The 16,848-nt window shown below is 46.6% G+C and overlaps 3 protein-coding genes across 4 annotated transcripts; 1 reads left to right on the plus strand and 2 right to left on the minus strand.

Moving 5' to 3' along the window:
- The first annotated feature begins 808 nt into the window (after positions 1 to 808).
- On the plus strand, positions 809 to 5,601 carry LOC116398100 (P2Y purinoceptor 3). Its single transcript, XM_031874139.1, has 3 exons — positions 809 to 833; positions 1,957 to 2,572; positions 3,360 to 5,601. The coding sequence occupies exons 2-3, from the start codon at positions 2,118 to 2,120 to the stop codon at positions 4,279 to 4,281; spliced, it is 1,377 nt and encodes a 458-aa protein (XP_031729999.1). The 5' UTR covers positions 809 to 833; positions 1,957 to 2,117; the 3' UTR covers positions 4,282 to 5,601.
- A 979-nt stretch (positions 5,602 to 6,580) lies between these two features.
- Positions 6,581 to 15,400, minus strand: LOC116398092 (flavin-containing monooxygenase FMO GS-OX5). 2 transcript variants are annotated; one of them, XM_031874127.1, is made up of 9 exons: positions 14,970 to 15,400; positions 14,055 to 14,246; positions 13,612 to 13,750; positions 12,954 to 13,099; positions 12,787 to 12,839; positions 9,006 to 9,130; positions 8,521 to 8,628; positions 7,614 to 7,823; positions 6,581 to 7,341 (listed from the first exon to the last, which is right to left on the minus strand). In XM_031874127.1, exons 1-9 carry the CDS (start codon positions 15,059 to 15,061, stop codon positions 7,027 to 7,029), a joined length of 1,380 nt encoding a protein of 459 aa, XP_031729987.1. In that variant the 5' UTR covers positions 15,062 to 15,400; the 3' UTR covers positions 6,581 to 7,026. The 2 variants fall into 2 exon arrangements, with proteins under 2 accessions (XP_031729987.1, XP_031729990.1); XM_031874130.1 differs by lacking the exon at positions 14,970 to 15,400 and adding an exon at positions 14,357 to 14,475.
- A 128-nt stretch (positions 15,401 to 15,528) lies between these two features.
- med31 (mediator complex subunit 31) lies at positions 15,529 to 16,842 on the minus strand. Its single transcript, XM_031874198.1, has one exon. The coding sequence runs from the start codon at positions 16,770 to 16,772 to the stop codon at positions 16,536 to 16,538; it is 237 nt and encodes a 78-aa protein (XP_031730058.1). The 5' UTR covers positions 16,773 to 16,842; the 3' UTR covers positions 15,529 to 16,535.
- Positions 16,843 to 16,848: the final 6 nt, after the last annotated feature.

Consider the following 16,848-nt stretch of genomic DNA (forward strand, 5'->3'; position numbering starts at 1 on the left):
ACACACATATATATACATATACATATATACACACACACACGAGTTGCATATATACACGTGTACATATGATTTCTCTACTTGTTTACATAAAACAAAAAACGCACCACGAAGAAGTGAAAGTTTGCTTTCGTCGTTTGATTTATAATTCATAAATCACATAAAGAGTTTTTTTGCAGCAGGTATTTAATGAGGTTTTAATAAATAGAGTTTATTCATTCCTCTGCTGCCTGACCACTCACACACCTTCACATTGTTCAAACACACTAATGTGTGTTCACTGGACTAACTCAGCATGATGGAGGAGGAGCAGTAGGAGGAGGAGGAGGAGGAGGAAGGGCTGATGTGTCACTGGATTCACTTTGCTGTCTACTTAAAGACTCATCAGGAGACGAGAGACAGCAGCAGCTCCTCTGGAGGGAAGCGGTGAGAGATTTATTACATTTCATCTCAATGATTTAAAATGACAGAAGTTACTGATTAAAGGTCTACGTGTCAGAATATAGATTTAAATTAAACTATTTAGTTAATCCCAATGTCCGTCGTGTTTTAGATGTGTGCACGTTCATTGACATTCTATCAGTCACAGCAGCGTTAGCATCAAGCTAAGCTGCATCTATTCATGGAGAGGTTGATCTGATGAATATTTAGCAGACGTGAAACCTAGATCTCAGAGCAGAGCAAAGCTGCCTCCTCCTCCTCCTCCTGTATTGAGTTTCATTCCTGCAGTTCTGACTGACTGAACGCTGATCAATTATTGACAGAGCAGCTGAAGGTCAGAGACCCTTCAGCCCCGAGAACCAGAGAGACGGGACGGGCAACACGGAGGACTGAAGGTAGGTCTGATCAGACCCCGATGGGGGTCGGCTGCAATCCAGATCTCAACAGCTCTAGAGCTTCAAACTGGTTTAACTGGACAGATTACAATGTTTGCGTTCTCTTAAAAAACTGACAGCAGTTATAAAAATGTAGTTTGAGTGATTTTTAAAGCAAAAATCTAGATTATTTGACTGGTTTCTAACGTGAGGAGTCGCTGCTTTCTCTGTCTCTGTCTTTATGTTCAAAGGAATGTAACCAACTGATTTAGAAGAGCTACAGAGCAAAAGTCCCAAAAGATGATATGTTTTTATATTATATTAAATGTTGAGAGGGAGAAAATGCAAACGTCAGATTGTTAATGTTTGCTTATAACAGGAAACTCTCAAATACCTTCAGGCAGCACAGAGAAGACTCTCGTTGCTCATTCAAACTGTTATAATAGTAAAAACCTCCATAAAATAAATGTAGTGCTCCTTTCATCCTTTTGTCTTTCACTTCACTTAATGGACAGAAATCATTTCAGATGGTTAAAGGACTCGTTCACCAGTTCATCCTGAGGGGACCATGAATGATGATGTCATTCAATGTGCACATCCTTCGTCCTAAATCAAATCACGTGTTCTTTATGTCTTGATACGAGTCCACATCTCACTTCGTCCGGTAACACTTACTTATGAAGCTGATTCTGAACAACAGTTTGGTTTTTCTACTCTCGCGACGTTACAACTTGAAACAAAACAAAAAAAGTAACCACGGAGGAGAAGTTATTGTTTTTAACGCCCAAATGCAGAACGGAACATCAAACATTTGCTTTACAGAAGAGATTTGATGTAAAAATGCTCCGATACTGACTTTCTAATATTTGTACAGTATATGAACGTATATTTGAATGAACACAAGATTAAAAGTGTATTTTTCATCTCACTGGGACTTTAACCCCTGAGCAGCTGGAGGAGTCCGCCGACCCGCCGTACTCGGAGGCTACATGAATGGAGGGAGGTTTCCGGAAGGCTTCGTTAATGATTGAGCGGCTAATTGAGCGAGACATAGTCTTCATCAGCAAAAACGCCGGCGGTACATTGTGAACAAGGTTTTCCAAACTAATGACGGCGTGTCTCCCCCCCCCCCTCTTGGTCACAGAAACTCCTTCTGCACACCAGAGACATGGTTCAGTCCACGGCGAGGACAGACTGAGATCAGACGGATCGATCGGAGGAAGGACAAATGAAGGAAACGTCGGTGAGCCGGTGAGGAACCTGAACCCATCCAGCCCCGACAGAAATAGCCTTCAGAGGTTCATCATGGGATTGAGCCAAATCTCCACTCCAGACATCGGTTTGGTGGCGTCGGCGAGCAACCATCCCAACACCTCCGGCACCTTGCCCACCTCGTCCGTCCCGCCGTCGTCCTGCAGCATCGACGAATCCTACAAGTACGTCTTCCTGCCTGTCTGCTACTCGCTGACCTTCCTCTTCAGCCTCACCCTCAACTCGGTGGTGCTGCTGCGCTCCTGCCGCCACCACAGCGGCTGCTGCGGCAGCGGTGCTGGGCGGCGCTGGAACACCTCACTGATCTACATGGTGAACCTGGCCACCACCGACCTGATGTACGGTCTGTCGCTGCCCTTCCTGGTGGCGAGTTACATGCTGAGGGACCGATGGGTGTTCGGGGACTTCATGTGCCGCCTCGTCCGCTTCCTCTTCTACTTCAACCTCTACTGCTCCATCTTCTTCCTCACCTGCATCTCCGTGCACAGGTAGGACGCCACGGAAACACGCCAACACGTTTCCACAGGTGCTCTTAGCCGATACCACATTCTCACACCGATGCGTCAAACAATGCAGCTTGACATTAACCTTCAATCTTTGAAGCTCTACCTATCCGTCAAGCGTGACTTTTGCACGTCTCACTGACGGCGTGTCCGTCAAGAGAGGCAAAGACTTTGTAGTCGTCAATGGCTAGAGACAAACGTTTTTGTATTTGTCTATTTAATAGATCATTTTAATTTGAATCGGTGGACTTCGTCTCTCGTCTGGTACAAAGGACATCACCAAATCCAACATTACCGTTAGCTTAGCTAAGCTAGCGAGCTAGCAAGCCATGTTCAAAATGTAACGTTATCTTAACGGATGTGTTTTATCCTGCGACTCTTTATCAGCCGGGAAGAGATTTGGGGTCACGTCAATGTCTCCGTTTGAACTTTCACTTGCTTACACTACGACACATGCTAATGAGGCTAATGGAGCAAGCTAGCTGATGCTCCTGACCTCTGAGCTAATCAGAAACTGGTTGAAATGTTTGACTTCAGAGACGAGTGAGCCGGGTTCAGGTTGCAGACCTTTTAACAGAATTTTTTCGGGGGCTCTTCGGTCATTTAGAGTTCGGTTTGTTGCTCACAGATTCACCGATTTTTGTAGTGTGGAGCTAGAAATAGTCTAGAATAGAGTCTGTTCATGTCCTCGAGGGTTTAGACTTTTTAAAACTAGAACAAGAAAGAGATTAATGCGGTTGATTCGAAATCACCTTTGGCTGTGCGTCCACAGGTACCTGGGGATCTGCCACCCGATGAGGACCATCACTCTGGAGAGCAAGCGGGTGGTGAAGTGGACCTGTGCGCTGGTGTGGGTGGTGGTCTTCGTCCTCACCTGCCCCATCTTCCGGTTCGCCCAGACGGGATACGTCCAGCGAGGAGGCGGCGGGGTCGTCGGTCCCGGAGGAGCGAGAGAAGGCGGGAACACTACGGTGTCTCAGTCGGAGGACGACGGCGGGTACACGAACTGCTGGGACGACGCCATCGACGAGGAGTTCGCCGACTACGTCCCGTACGGCATCGTTCTCCACCTGCTGGGCTTCTTCGTGCCCTTCGTCATCATCGCCTGGTGCTACTCTCAGGTGGTCCGGACGATATTTCAGACGCTGCGCTCGCCTCCCAGTTCGCTCGAGGGCGGGGAGGACGGCCCGGTGAGAGACGGGCCGACGGAGGGAGCCAGAGACCGAGAGAGAACCTCGGTCTCCATCTCCGGGTCGCAGTACTCGCACTACATCCGGCGGCGACGGAAATCCATCAAGACCATCGTGACCATCACGCTGCTGTTCGCGCTCTGCTTCCTGCCCTTCCACGTGACCCGGACGCTGTTCCTGCTCCTGCGGCGGGGGCAGCTGGGCAGCTGCAACATCATGAAGACCATCTCCATCTGCTACAAGGTCACGCGGCCGCTGGCGTCCTGCAATGCCTGGCTCAACGCCCTCCTGTACTTCCTGACGGGGGACAAGGGCGCCCCCTGCTGCTGCTGCTGGCCGGCAGAACACAGCGTCCGCCGGGACCACCGGGGCGGCTCCCTCTGGTGGCCGCTGAAGATCCTGAAGAAAGACGGAGCGGGAGAGGACGACCAGGAGGCAGCGGAGAAGATGGAAAGGGTGGTGCACGTGGAGAACGAGTCCAAGTCCTCGAGGGTCATCGTCTAGAAGGTTCCTTCATAAAGTGAAAGAATCCTGCAGTTGAACAGGAAGTTGCTTGATTTCAGTGACGGGGAACGTGACACCGGGACGTCGATCCGTCCAATTCAGAGCAAATTTTAAACAAGTTTCCAGACAATCTGCAAAAATAAAACCTGACTGAAGTCTTGTTTCAGTCCACTGCTGTTGTATTAGTATCATACATATAAACAGCTGGTCGGTGCCATTCAACCGCCACAGAAGAAGAAGGGATTAAAGGAGTCTTTCATGTATTTATGTGAGGAAGGCTCATCAATCGCATCGCACTTTTTTTGTGATATTTATTTTTTTTTGCATTTTTCTTGACGTAAACATACTTAATGAAACATCAACAATACCAACAAGCAGAGAAACTTCTCAGTAAAATCATTTTAAAATTCCACAAAAGAATTAAATTCATTTTCATTGTTTCAACATTTTAAATGTGAGCGGACTTTTGATATCACATTTAATTCGTTGGTTCTTTGTTGTTCTCCTGATTTAGTTATTTGTACCTTTGAACTCAGACCTCATGTAGTAATTATTTTTCCAATCATTTTTTATATTTTCTTTTTTTTTTCCACCTTCATTTGACAGAAGAACTGTGTAGAAATGGGAGAAAGGTGTGACATGAACTCTGTTATGTGGCTTCTTACCGAGGCCCTTTTAAATCATATTCATAATCTTTAATATATTAAAAAAATATCAAATAAACAAGAGCTGATGGGCGACATCTTCACATGTTTTTGTCCGACCAGCACGACAGAACCCCCGAAGACGTTCAGTTTACTGATGCAAAACATCACATCTCACAATGTTTGTATTCTCAGCTCATTAAAGTTCATCTGTTCATTGATTCATTCTGTCCACCTGAGAGGCTTAAAGGGGAACATTGTGATGAATGTTGGTGTCGCTCCCCTTTAAATGTTGAGCACTGAACGGCAGCCATGTTACTGTCTAAATGTATTCCCTCATGTGATGATGTCGTTGTTGTTGAGCTCAGGTCAGCCTGTGATGTCAGACCTCTTTTTTTTTTTGTGTATTTTGACGTTTTGTGGTGAAATATCTGGTGACGTCCGATGACGTCAGCTGTCTTTGGCCTCGTTCATGTTTAACGCAACAGATCTGCTCTCTCACTGATTAATCACAAATATGTATACCGCCCGCACGCACGCACACCCTGTGTAGAAACTAAACATCGCTGACCGTCTGCAGTCATGATAACAGCTCTGTGAGCAGAGATGGGCAAAGATACATCAAAATGTATTTTGATGCAAAATACAAAATACCCCTCAAATAAATGTATTAAAATAAAATACAAAATACTGCTGCCAGAAAATGTAACAAAATACAATACATGTATTTTGTATTTAAAATATAGGAAATACTTTTTTCTGGATTTTCCATTTTCTCACAATTTGGTATAGCAGAGCATTCAGGTTTGGGCTATATAATATAATAATAATATAATATAATTATATATAATGTACACAAAGCTCTGGTGAAGCCCACAAAAAGGAAGAACAGTCACAGACATGTTGTCCACCTGGCCAACTGTAGAATGTATGAAATAATAAAACTAAGAATACTTTCATAATATGCCTTTTAAATAAAATAAATTGGATATTTAAAGTTTTTTTGTTTTTTTGAACAAATAGCCAGGCTATGACAGTAGATGTCCAACTGTGAACTATATTATCTGCCAGTAATTGATATGACATTATGACATTCACATTGAGAAGATGCAGCATAACTTGTAACACAGTGCAAGATTAGATGGTCAGACGTCTCTTGATAAGGTTATCATGAACATACAAGCTCCCAATCTCCCTCTTCCTATAGCTAGCTACTCCACTGATAAGTTAACTTGCTAAACACTGGCTATGCACTAGCCTAGACAGCATGCTAGCGTCATTAGCATGTTAGCATCGATCGCTAGCTTGATATTATAACCATCACCATGTATATACAATAGGCTATGTAGCCAAACCCAGACATGAATTATACATCAAGCTAGTTGACATCTGTCACACTCAAGTAAAATATTTACGTTGACAGACAATCATTGAACTTGAAGATCTGAAGACTGAACTCGTGAACTGTTTTTTCATTTGTGGAGAAAGTATTTTGAGTATTTTAAATACAAAATTACTCCACTCTAAAGTATTTTGTTACAAATTACGTTCGATTTTTATTGGCCCTATCAAATACAAAATACAAAATACTCAAAAGTAATTGAAATACGTATTTCAAATACAAGTAATAGAAATACTGCCCATCTCTGTCTGTGAGGCTGTAGCTAAATGCTAACATCAGCATGCTAATGAGCTCAGAATGACAATGCTAACATGCTAATGCTTAGCAGGTATGTTTAACATCTAAGCTAAGTTAGCTAGCTAGCAAGTCAAGCTAACAGCCATGTTGGTGTTTCTTAACGGGCAAAATATCTGTTAAATTGATAAACATCGTACGAGTAATTCATGTGAATATTCAAACTGGATTAAATAACTATCTGTCTTTGACTACTGTTCATATTCTGTATGAAATAAAGTCCCATGGCAGTCAAACAGAAGGGGCGGGGCTTAGCCTCGAGGATGGAAGTGAATCAACATGTCATAAAACTCATAAGACTTATTTTTAAACGTGTTCATTTATTTGTATGAAACTGATATTTATAAAGTCTATAACACTGTTGTGTCCATGATCTCTACACCTGCTGTTGAACCTTTTCATCGATCAATTGATCTGCTCCCATCGGTCGTCCCCGATCAGCCGGTAGTTGCGTCTCCGGTAGTTTTGTGGGTGAACTCTCCGCTGTCGCCACACCTCCTCGTACAGGCTGCGTATGACGGGCGGCAGCGGCGGGAAGCCGGCGACCCGAGCCAGCGTCTGGCAGTACTCCCACTGCTCCTCCTGCTGCATCACCAGCAGGTGGCGCTGCTGGACTCCGCGCTCCGCCTTCTCCAGCAGAGCTCGCCGGGCCTCGTCCTCCCTCCGGACCCGAGACGGTAGAGACACGGAGCCGTCCAACACGGCCAGAGAGAACAGGACCTGAACAACAACCAAACCTCCTCCTCGGGTTATGTCGTTATGAATCACTCTTGTGAGAGGTTTACTGAGGCGGTGAAGAGACCCGCTGTCTGACAGTAAAGAGTAGAACACTCACACTTCTAATACTTGAACTGCATTGTACTGTAACAGAGTATTTGGGCTTCCTCTTCATCCGATTATTGTAATTAAAGCTGAATCAGTTTATTTTGGGTGTAACTATGTTATGAGCGCAGACAGGACGTTCAGATCCACCTGCTGGCTCTCGGGCTCACCTGGCAGTGGAAGTTGGGGAAGGGGCAGATTTGCTTGCACAAGCCGATGAAGAAGAGCGAGGGGAAGGCCGGGGGCATCAGGAGGCGGTACAGGGGGGAAATCAGGTGGTCCTGGATCTGCAGACCCAGCTCAGGACCGTCCAGGTACGGAAACCTGAAGTTGTAGCCGGTGCAGAACATCAGGACATCAGCGGCAGCTTCAGAGCCGTCCTGCAACATTTTATTTAGTGTGAACTGAGAGGAAAGTTCAGCTTGTGGAGAAGAAAGACTGGATACCTGTTCAACAGAGACCAGGTGGGCCTCACTGGACCTACGTGATGCAGACATTACAGAGAGTTCTGAAGTCTGAATACTATAAACTCACTGAAATGTCTCAGGAACTCACCGTCTGTTGTTCCAGTCTCTGAAACCATCAAGAGGAGCTGATCAGACCTGAACTCTAGAAAGTCTCTTTACTAACAGAGGTTTAGTTTAGTAGACGGAGAACAAAACTCTGTTCAAAGAGACAAAGATCCTCTGAGCAACAGATGAACAAGAAGAGAAGAAATGAGCTGGAAGCTTAGATTTAAACAGGAACAGCTTCCTGTTTCAGTGTCAAGAGTTTCACAATAAAAGCAGCCTAGCACAAGCTGGAATCAATTTAAAGCTCTTCTTCAGACTGAATCAGAAGGTTAGTCTAGAGTTAGCATTGATGGAATATCAGCTGAACTCATCACAGTTTAAACCTCTTCAATCAATATTTACAGACCAATAATAAAACTGATTTAACTTCATGTGGCAGTTTGAATTATTTCACATGTAAATAAAACATCTTTTAATCTGTTAGAAGAGTCGTTACTGAGCTGGGTACAAAGTGTGTACGAGCTTCTGGGTTTCTTTTATATTAGTGCCGGTGGACTTTAGTGACCTGGAAGCGAAGTCTGCCGTCCTCCTCGACCGCCACCACCGGACTGGACTGTTGAACCCCGGCAGGTAGAGGAAAGGTGAGACGAGGTTGGCCGTGACTCAGAGTCACCTGGAGAGAGAGAGAGAGAGAGAGAGAGGTAAAGAGAGCGAGAGAGAGTAAAGAGAGCGAGAGAGAGACGACTCCATTAATGCTTAAAAGTAAACTCTGTGGTCGAGCAAGTAAAAAATGTCATCTTTATTAGGAGACGACATTCAGTAAAAATGTGTGATTGGGAGATCATTAATGCTTTGTAGTCACAGATCCCTCATAATACCACACTGTGAACAACAAATCCGTTGAAATTGGCAGGATGAGAGCTGATGTTAGCTAGTACGCGTCAGCTAGTTCGCGTCAGCTAGTTCGCGTCAGCTAGTACAGCCCTTATTCCTGTGGACCCTTATTAGTATCCATTAATAATGTCATTAAACATTATTATCTTTTGTTACCTGAGCACCGACCCCGGCCAGTTCTATGGAGATGTCCAGTCCTGAAGCTTTGGCTCCCAGAACCACCACCGACTGACCTGAGAACGGCTCTGCACACCTGTACGAGTGACTGTGGAGCACCTGTCCTACAGAGGGAAGGTAAACAGCTCATAATTCATCTCTAATATCTGTTTTATATTCATGTGAAAACATCTCCTTCAAACTACTGGATTTATTCAAGTTTATCATCAAAACTACATTTTACAGATGACATGTGAACACATCATGATAACGTTATAATGTACCTTCAGCCAGTACTCATGTTCACTGAGCAGAGCCTGAAGGCATCATAATGTAACTGAGGTGAACCTCCGTTGGTTAGCCATTAGCGGTGCTGCTAACATTACTAGCTCTCCTCCCGTTGGTTAGCCGTTAGCGGTGCTGCTAACGTTACTAGCTCTCCTCTGATTGGTTGTTTACAATGAAACATGATAAGAGATCAGAGACTAGAAACACGTTCTACTGAGTCAGTAAAACTTTATTTACACTCTGATGGTTAACGTTAACACTTTATTTACACTCTGATGGTTAACGTTAACACTTTATTTACACTCTGATGGTTAACGACTCCTCCGCGAATCGCCACCATAACGTGGTGGAGGAGTTTGAGTGGCTCAGTGATCCTGGGAGCTATGTTGTCCGGGGCATTAGCCCCTGGTAGGGTCTCCCAAGGCAAACAGGTCTCGGGGGAGAGCCCAGACTAAGAGCGATTCAAACGACCCTAATGATAAGCGGCCCACGGACTTTAGCCACCTCGCCCGGACCAGGGAAACCGGGGCACCCTCCCGGAGCCAGACCCAGGAGGGGAGCTCGTCGGCGAGCGTCTGGTGGCCGGGCCTTCGCCCATGGGGCCCGGTCGGGCTCAGCCCGAATAAACAGCATGGAGCAGCCACCCTGTGGACCCACCACCCGCAGGGGCAAGCATCGGGGTCGGGTGCAATGCAGACCGGGCGGCGGGTCAGGCGGGAGGCCTGGGCGAGCCGATCGCCAGCAGCATAGACTAGCTCTAGGGACGTGGAACGTCACCTCGCTTGCGGGGAAAGAGCCAGAGCTGGTGCAGGAGGTGGAGCGATACCAGCTAGATATAGTTGGACTCACCTCCACACACAGCGCTGGCTCTGGAACCAAGCTCCTGGAGAGAGGTTGGACTTTGTCCTTTTCCGGAGTTGCCCAGGGTGAGAGGCGCCGGGTGGGAGTGGGGATACTCACGAGCCCCCGGCTGAGCGCCGCTGTGTTGGAGTTCTCCCCGGGGAATGAGAGGGTCGCCTCCATGTGCCTACGGGTTGCGGGGAGCAAGGCTCTGACTGTGGTTTGTGCTTACGCACCAAACAGCAGTTCAGAGTATCCGGCCGTCTTGGAGTCGGTGGGAGGGGTCCTGGAAAGGGCGCCACCTACCGACTCCATAGTTCTCCTGGGGGACTTCAATGCTCACGTGGGCAATGACGGAGAAACCTGGCGGGGGGTGATTGGGAGGAACGGCTTGCCCGATCTGAACCCGAATGGTGTCTCGTTATTGGACTTCTGTGCTTGCCACGGTTTGGCCATAACGAACACCATGTTCGAACATAAGGTGGCTCATAAGTGTACCTGGTACCAGAACACCTTAGGCCGGAGATCAATGATCGACTTTGTAATCGTATCATTTGATTTGCGGCCGTATGTCTTGGACACTCAGATGAAGAGAGGAGCAGAACCGGTTGGAAAGACCCGGCAAGCCCAAACGTGTAGTGAGGGTGAACTGGGAACGTCTGGCGGAGGACCCTGTCCGGGAGGTCTTTAACTCCCACCTCCGGAAGAACTTCTCTCACATCCCGAGGGAGGTTGGGGACATGGAATCCGAATGGACCATGTTCAAAGCCTCTATTGTGGACGCGGCCGCTAGGAGCTGTGGCCGGAAGGTCATCGGTGCCTGTCGTGGCGGCAACCCGAGAACCCGGTGGTGGACACCGGAGGTGAGGGAAGCCGTCAAGCTGAAGAAGGAGACCTTCAAGGCCTGGTTGGCCCAGGAGTCTCCCGAAGCAGCTGACGGGTACCGGCAGGCCAGAAGGGCTGTAGCTGCGGTGGTCGCGAATGCTAAAACTCGGGCATGGGAGGAGTTCGGGGAGGCCATGGAGAAGGACTTTCGGTTGGCCTCAAGGAGGTTCTGGCAAACCATGGCTTCTGGCTCAGGAAGGGAAAGCAGGGCTTACCCCAGGCTGTTCTCAGCAGGGGGGGGCGGAACTGCTGACCCGGACAGGGGACATAGTCGGGCGGTGGAAAGAGCACTTTGAGGAACTCCTAAACCCGACCAACATGTCCTCTGCAGAGGAGGCAGCGCCTGAAGATCTAGGGGGAGGCTCACCCATATCCCTGGCAGAGGCCGCTGAGGTAGTCAAAAAGCTCCTTGGTGGCAAGGCGCCGGGGGGTGGATGAGATCCGCCCTGAGATGCTGAAAGCGCTGGACATAGTTGGGCTGTCCTGGCTGACACGCCTCTTCAATGTCGCATGGGGGTCGGGATCAGTGCCCATGGACTGGCAGACTGGGGTGGTGGTTCCCATTTTCAAAAAGGGGGACCGGAGAGTGTGCTCGAATTACCGGGGTATCACACTACTCAGCCTCCCGGGGAAGGCTTATGCCAGGGTGCTGGAAAGGAGGCTCTGACCGTTTGTCGAACCTCAGATTCAAGAGGAGCAATGCGGATTCCGTCCCGCCGTGGAACAGTGGACCAGCTCTTTACCCTCGCAAGACTACTGGAGGGGTTCTGGGAGTTTGCCCAACCAGTCTACATGTGCTTTGTGGACTTGGAGAAGTGGGGGGTGCTGCGGGAGTATGGGGTGCCGGACCCATTATAACGGGCGATCTGGTCTCTGTACGACTGCAGTAGGAGCTGTGTCCGCATTCTCGGCAATAAGTCAGACACGTTCCCGGTGGGTGTTGGCCTCCGCCAGGGCTGCCCTTTGTCTCCGGTCCTGTTAGTGACTTTCATGGACAGGATATCTAGGCGCAGCCTGGGGGTGGAGAACGTCAGGTTCGGGGGTCTCGGGATCGCCTCTCTGCTGTTTGCAGATGATGTGGTCCTGTTAGCCTCCTCAGATCGTGACCTCCAGGATTCACTGGGGCGGTTTGCAGCCGAGTGTGAAGTGGCGGGGATGAGAGTTAGCACCTCCAAATCTGAGGCCATGGTGCTCTGCCGAAATGAGCTTCCTCCGTAGGGTGGCCGGGCTCAGCCTTAGAGATAGGGTAAGGAGCTCGGTCATCAGGAGGGAGCTTGGAGTCGAGCCGCTACTCCTTCGTGTCGAAAGGAGTCAGCTGAGGTGGTTCGGGCATCTAATTAGGATGCCTCCTGGACGCCTCCCAATGGAGGTTTTCCAGGCACGTCCAACTGGGAAGAGACCCCGGGGAAGACCCAGAACATGCTGGAGGGATTACATCTCCCAGCTGGCCTGGGAACGCCTCGGGATCCCCCAGAATGAGCTGGAACATGTTGCCGGTGAGAGGGAAGTCTGGGTCAGCCTGCTTGGCCTGTTGCCACCGCGACCCGACCCCGGATAAGCGGAGGAAAATGGATGGATGGATGGTTAACGATAAAACTTTATTTACACTCTGATGGTTAACGTTAAAACTTTATTTACACTCTGATGGTTAACAGTAAACTGTGAGGGGGGGGGTCAGTACAGATCCACAACGGTCCGTTACACCACTAACATTCAGTGTTAGAGCTCACAGTATCAGTAGATGTACTGTGAATATGAATGACTGTACCTTTAAAGCGGTCTATTCCTGGGATGTGAGGGATGTGAGGGTCAGAGTAGTGCCTAAAGACAAACATCACAACATCCTCATCAACACATTTAATCTGGACACCGCAGCGTTTTGATGGAAGCAGGAAGTAAATAACTTAACAATGAACTGAATGTCACATGTCTTACCCTGAACAGATGAAGACCGAGTCAAAGGTTTCTGTTGTCTGACAACCTGAAGGATCAGATGATGTCACTTCCCATGATGTCATCCTCTCCTCCTCTTCCTCTGTCGTCATGACAACAGGCCTCACTTTTTCCACCAATGTGTTGAACTGACAAACAAAGAGACAAAAGTACAACATGTACCTCTGAGCTGTAGTACAGTATAAAGTACAACATGTACCTCTGAGCTGTAGTACAGTATAAAGTACTATATGTACCTCTGAGATGTAGTACAGTATAAAGTACTATATGTACATCTGAGCTGTAGTACATATAAAGTACATGTACCTCTGAGATGTAGTACAGTATAAAGTACAATATGTACCTCTGAGATGTAGTAAAGTATAAAGTACTACATGTACCTCTGAGATGTAGTACAGCATAAAGTACAATATATACCTGAGCTGTAGTACAGTATAAAGTACAACATGTACCTCTGAGCTGTAGTACAGTATAAAGTACTACATGTACCTCTGAGATGTAGTACAGTATAAAGTACTACATGTACCTCTGAGATGTAGTACAGTATAAAGTACTACATGTACCTCTGAGATGTAGTACAGTATAAAGTACAACATGTACTTTATACTGTAGTACAGTAGAGAGAGGTGGAGCGACTCACCCTGATGTGAGGTCGGAGGTCGGGGCTCCTACAGTACCTCTCCAGGTACCTCTGGACCTCCTGATGGGGCAGGAAGCTGTCCAGCTGGGGGTCAAAGGGGAAGTCAGGGAACATCATCACCTCCTTAGGAAGGTTGGTCCTGTTGGGAGGAGACCAAGGAGACCAGCTGTTACTGTAAAAGTACTGAAGCACACTGTTAAAACAAGTACAAGTACTCAGTTTAAGTTGCCAGATTAAAGATAGTAAACATTCATGATATTTTTGTTGAACGTCTCTTTACATCTTAACAGCAATCAATCAAATCAAACTGACAGAAGAAGAAAAAGATCTGGTATCATTGGCTGTAGAAACCAGTTACACTAACCAGTGTACTACAGTCTAAAAGAACCAGTTAACTATAAAACCAGTCTACTGATGACTACACCAGTGCACCAGTTACAGACCTGAGGTCTCTGTAGATGCTGCTGCGTGTCCCGACCCGCTCGTCGTAGCACCAGGTTCCGCCCACGTTGTCGCTGAGCTCAAACACCACCGGGGGGGCAAAGCGGTTCAGTCTGGACAGGATGTGTCTCGCTGCACAGAGACCCGCCGCACCAGCACCGATCACCGCCACTCGCTGCACCGCCATCTTCCTCCTGATGAAGAGAGACCAGACTCCCTTTAGAATACCTCTCAGTGTACTGCAGCAGGTCCGACAGGCTGACCCTCTCAGTCCTGGTTCTGGTTCTCCTGAGTGCCCCTTCACCTCCAGAGGGTCCAGCAGTACGTCCTGGATCTCCAGCAGAGGAAGAGGAGGAAGAATAGGAAGAGAAAAAGGAGAAGGGGAAGGAGGACTTTTAATTCTGATGCTTCAAGTATATTCCGGTGGTTTTACTTTGAGTTACTCAGATGACCTTTGACTTGGTGTTGGTTCTGTCGCCCCCTGTGGACTGCAGTGGTAGTGTCTCTGAGCTTTAGAAAACCTCTCGTTCTACTGCAGCAACACTTCTTAACACCTGCACAAGTGTTCACGTGGTGCGGGTTGTAAATGATGTTAATTTAATTAAATTAAAACGAGCACCACGTGGAGGTGAACTGAACTACGAGTTACCGGTTCATCCGGACTTTGACCTGCTGAGTTGAAGCTCGTGTTTAAGTTAAACTCTTCAGTGTTTCACCATCAAACAACCAAAGAGGTCTAAAATCATGAATGTAAGCCAACAAGCTAACTACAGATTGGTTAAAACTGAGGTGACGCGTTGCATTCTGGGTCATCCACTGCTCATATAGCCTAACTAGCTATATGATACACTTTAAAAGGACACTTTTATACAAATATACTGGACTTAATCAACAATATTCAAAAAGTTAAATGATACCGTAGTCTTCGTCGGTCTTTATCCGTCCCGGTGTCCCGTCTGTCCGTTGCGGTAACCGGGGAAAGTTCAATATTGAGAGAACCGGTGAACATCCATTTATCGGTGGTTACAGATTTAACATAAACACCTTTACGTCCTAACTCGAATACAGAGGTGTAGCGAGGAGAACAGTTCCACGTCTAGACTGTTCCGGTAAACGTCACGCAAACAACATCCGATTCGACTCCTTCAGAATAAAAGCGATGTCGCTTCCAAATTTAAACGAGTGAAAAAAATTAAGTTGCACAAAAACGGGACAATTTATAAATGAAAGGTCTCCCGGTGGCCTGTACTTCATCCAACTAATTTAATTAATTAAATAATGTTTTCTACTACAGCAGGAATATAGTAATGTACACAAAATGTTCTGTCAATAAATAAAAACAAATACTGAAATGAATAATTAAATTAAATTAATAAAAGGCTGAAACTGACACACAAATATAAAACATATTGGGAATTAATCAGCACATACATAAATGTAAAATAAATGATAATAAATGTTTATGTAAGTCTGTATTTATTTTGTATAAATACTAGAAAAACATATTAAAAGAAAAAGTGAATGTGAATCACTATTCATCTCAGTAATAAAGCCATAAAATACTTACTACCAAATCACCAAATCAATGAATAACTGAAAGATTCAAATATCAAACATTTTATTAAAAACAAAGTAAAAACACTGGAACCACTAGATAATAATGCATATCTGTATAAGAACCCCTCACTGTGTTTGTAACTGTTTATCTCACATTACAGGCTGCAGCTGATCTGTGAAAATCACCTTTAAAACCTGAAACCTCTCTCTGTCATCACGTCATATTAATCAATAAACTTCTTTTTGTTAATCAATAAACTTCTTGTTCATACACAGCATGATGTTTATCAGGGAAGAAAGTTCAGAACACAAACTCAGTGGACGGATTTAAAAAAGACATCAGACGTCTGTGAAATAACAGATTTATTGTGAAACGTCTCGTCTGAAAGATATTTTCTGATTAAAACTTTGATTTTGCTGAACATAGTTTGTGTCGACTGAAATGGAAAAAACATTTCTGTATCGGATCCGTTTGTCATCACGTTTCCTTTCATCCACTGAGTTTGTGTTCTTAAACTTCATGAGCAGATCTGTGACTGAATGTTGGAGCTTCAGCTGCTGAGAGTTTAAGAGTTCATTAACAAAATGATTCACTTCAATGAATCCAACAGGAAGTTCAAACAAGCTGCTGCTCTGTCATTATTCTCTCTCTCTCTCTCTCACTCTCACACTCACACTCACACTCACACACAGTATCAGCTGATCAGTGTAGCTCTGTGGTAGAGTATATTATATTCTACCACAGAGCACTGACGAGCTGATTGTTTCACTGTAAAGTGTCTCACTCAGGTCACATTTCAGGGATCTGAATCAAAAATGTTTACGCGTAAAAGAAAAAGAAATGTATATTGTCCGTCTCAAACATCCACGTCCATGAATCCAGCACCGGTCGAGCTCCGTCCCCACGCCGTCTTCCGGTGACCTCGTCACTTGGCGGCGGCGTTCCCGTGTGGCGGTGGCTGCTGCTGCGGCGGCTGCTGCTCAGCGAGCGCCTGCTGCAGCCGGGTGCGTTTCCTGGAGTAGTGCTGCCAGTGGAGCAGCTGCTGCTCGTCGATGAACTTGGTGCACTGAGCGTTCACCAGCTCCTTCCTGAAGTGTTCGTACTGCAGCAGCTCCAGCATGTGCAGGCAGTGAGGATACCTGAGGAGGAAGACCAGCAGCATTACTCCGCTCGCCTGGCGGTCGTTACGTCTCGGAGCGTTACTGCGGCTTTAAGAGACTCCGCTCGCCTGGCGGTCG

This window comes from Anarrhichthys ocellatus, unplaced genomic scaffold (genome assembly GCF_004355925.1).
Source record: "Anarrhichthys ocellatus isolate YVR2014 unplaced genomic scaffold, GSC_Weel_1.0 scaffold78, whole genome shotgun sequence".
NCBI lineage: Eukaryota > Metazoa > Chordata > Actinopteri > Perciformes > Anarhichadidae > Anarrhichthys > Anarrhichthys ocellatus.

What these genes read in the sequence shown, in the direction of transcription:
- LOC116398092 (XM_031874127.1), bottom strand. Translation starts at nt 15,061, where the DNA reads ATGTTCACCGGTTCTCTCAATATTGAACTTTCCCCGGTTACCGCAACG. An exon ending in TCGGTCTTCATCTGTTCAGG is followed by an intron (nt 12,840 to 12,953) that starts GTAAGACATGTG and finishes GTTTGTCTTTAG; the next exon opens with GCACTACTCTGACCCTCACA. An exon ending in TGGCCGGGGTCGGTGCTCAG is followed by an intron (nt 8,629 to 9,005) that starts GTAACAAAAGAT and finishes CTCTCTCTCCAG; the next exon opens with GTGACTCTGAGTCACGGCCA.
- LOC116398100 (XM_031874139.1), top strand. Translation starts at nt 2,118, where the DNA reads ATGGGATTGAGCCAAATCTCCACTCCAGACATCGGTTTGGTGGCGTCG. An exon ending in ACCTGCATCTCCGTGCACAG is followed by an intron (nt 2,573 to 3,359) that starts GTAGGACGCCAC and finishes GTGCGTCCACAG; the next exon opens with GTACCTGGGGATCTGCCACC.
- med31 (XM_031874198.1), bottom strand. Translation starts at nt 16,772, where the DNA reads ATGCTGCTGGTCTTCCTCCTCAGGTATCCTCACTGCCTGCACATGCTG.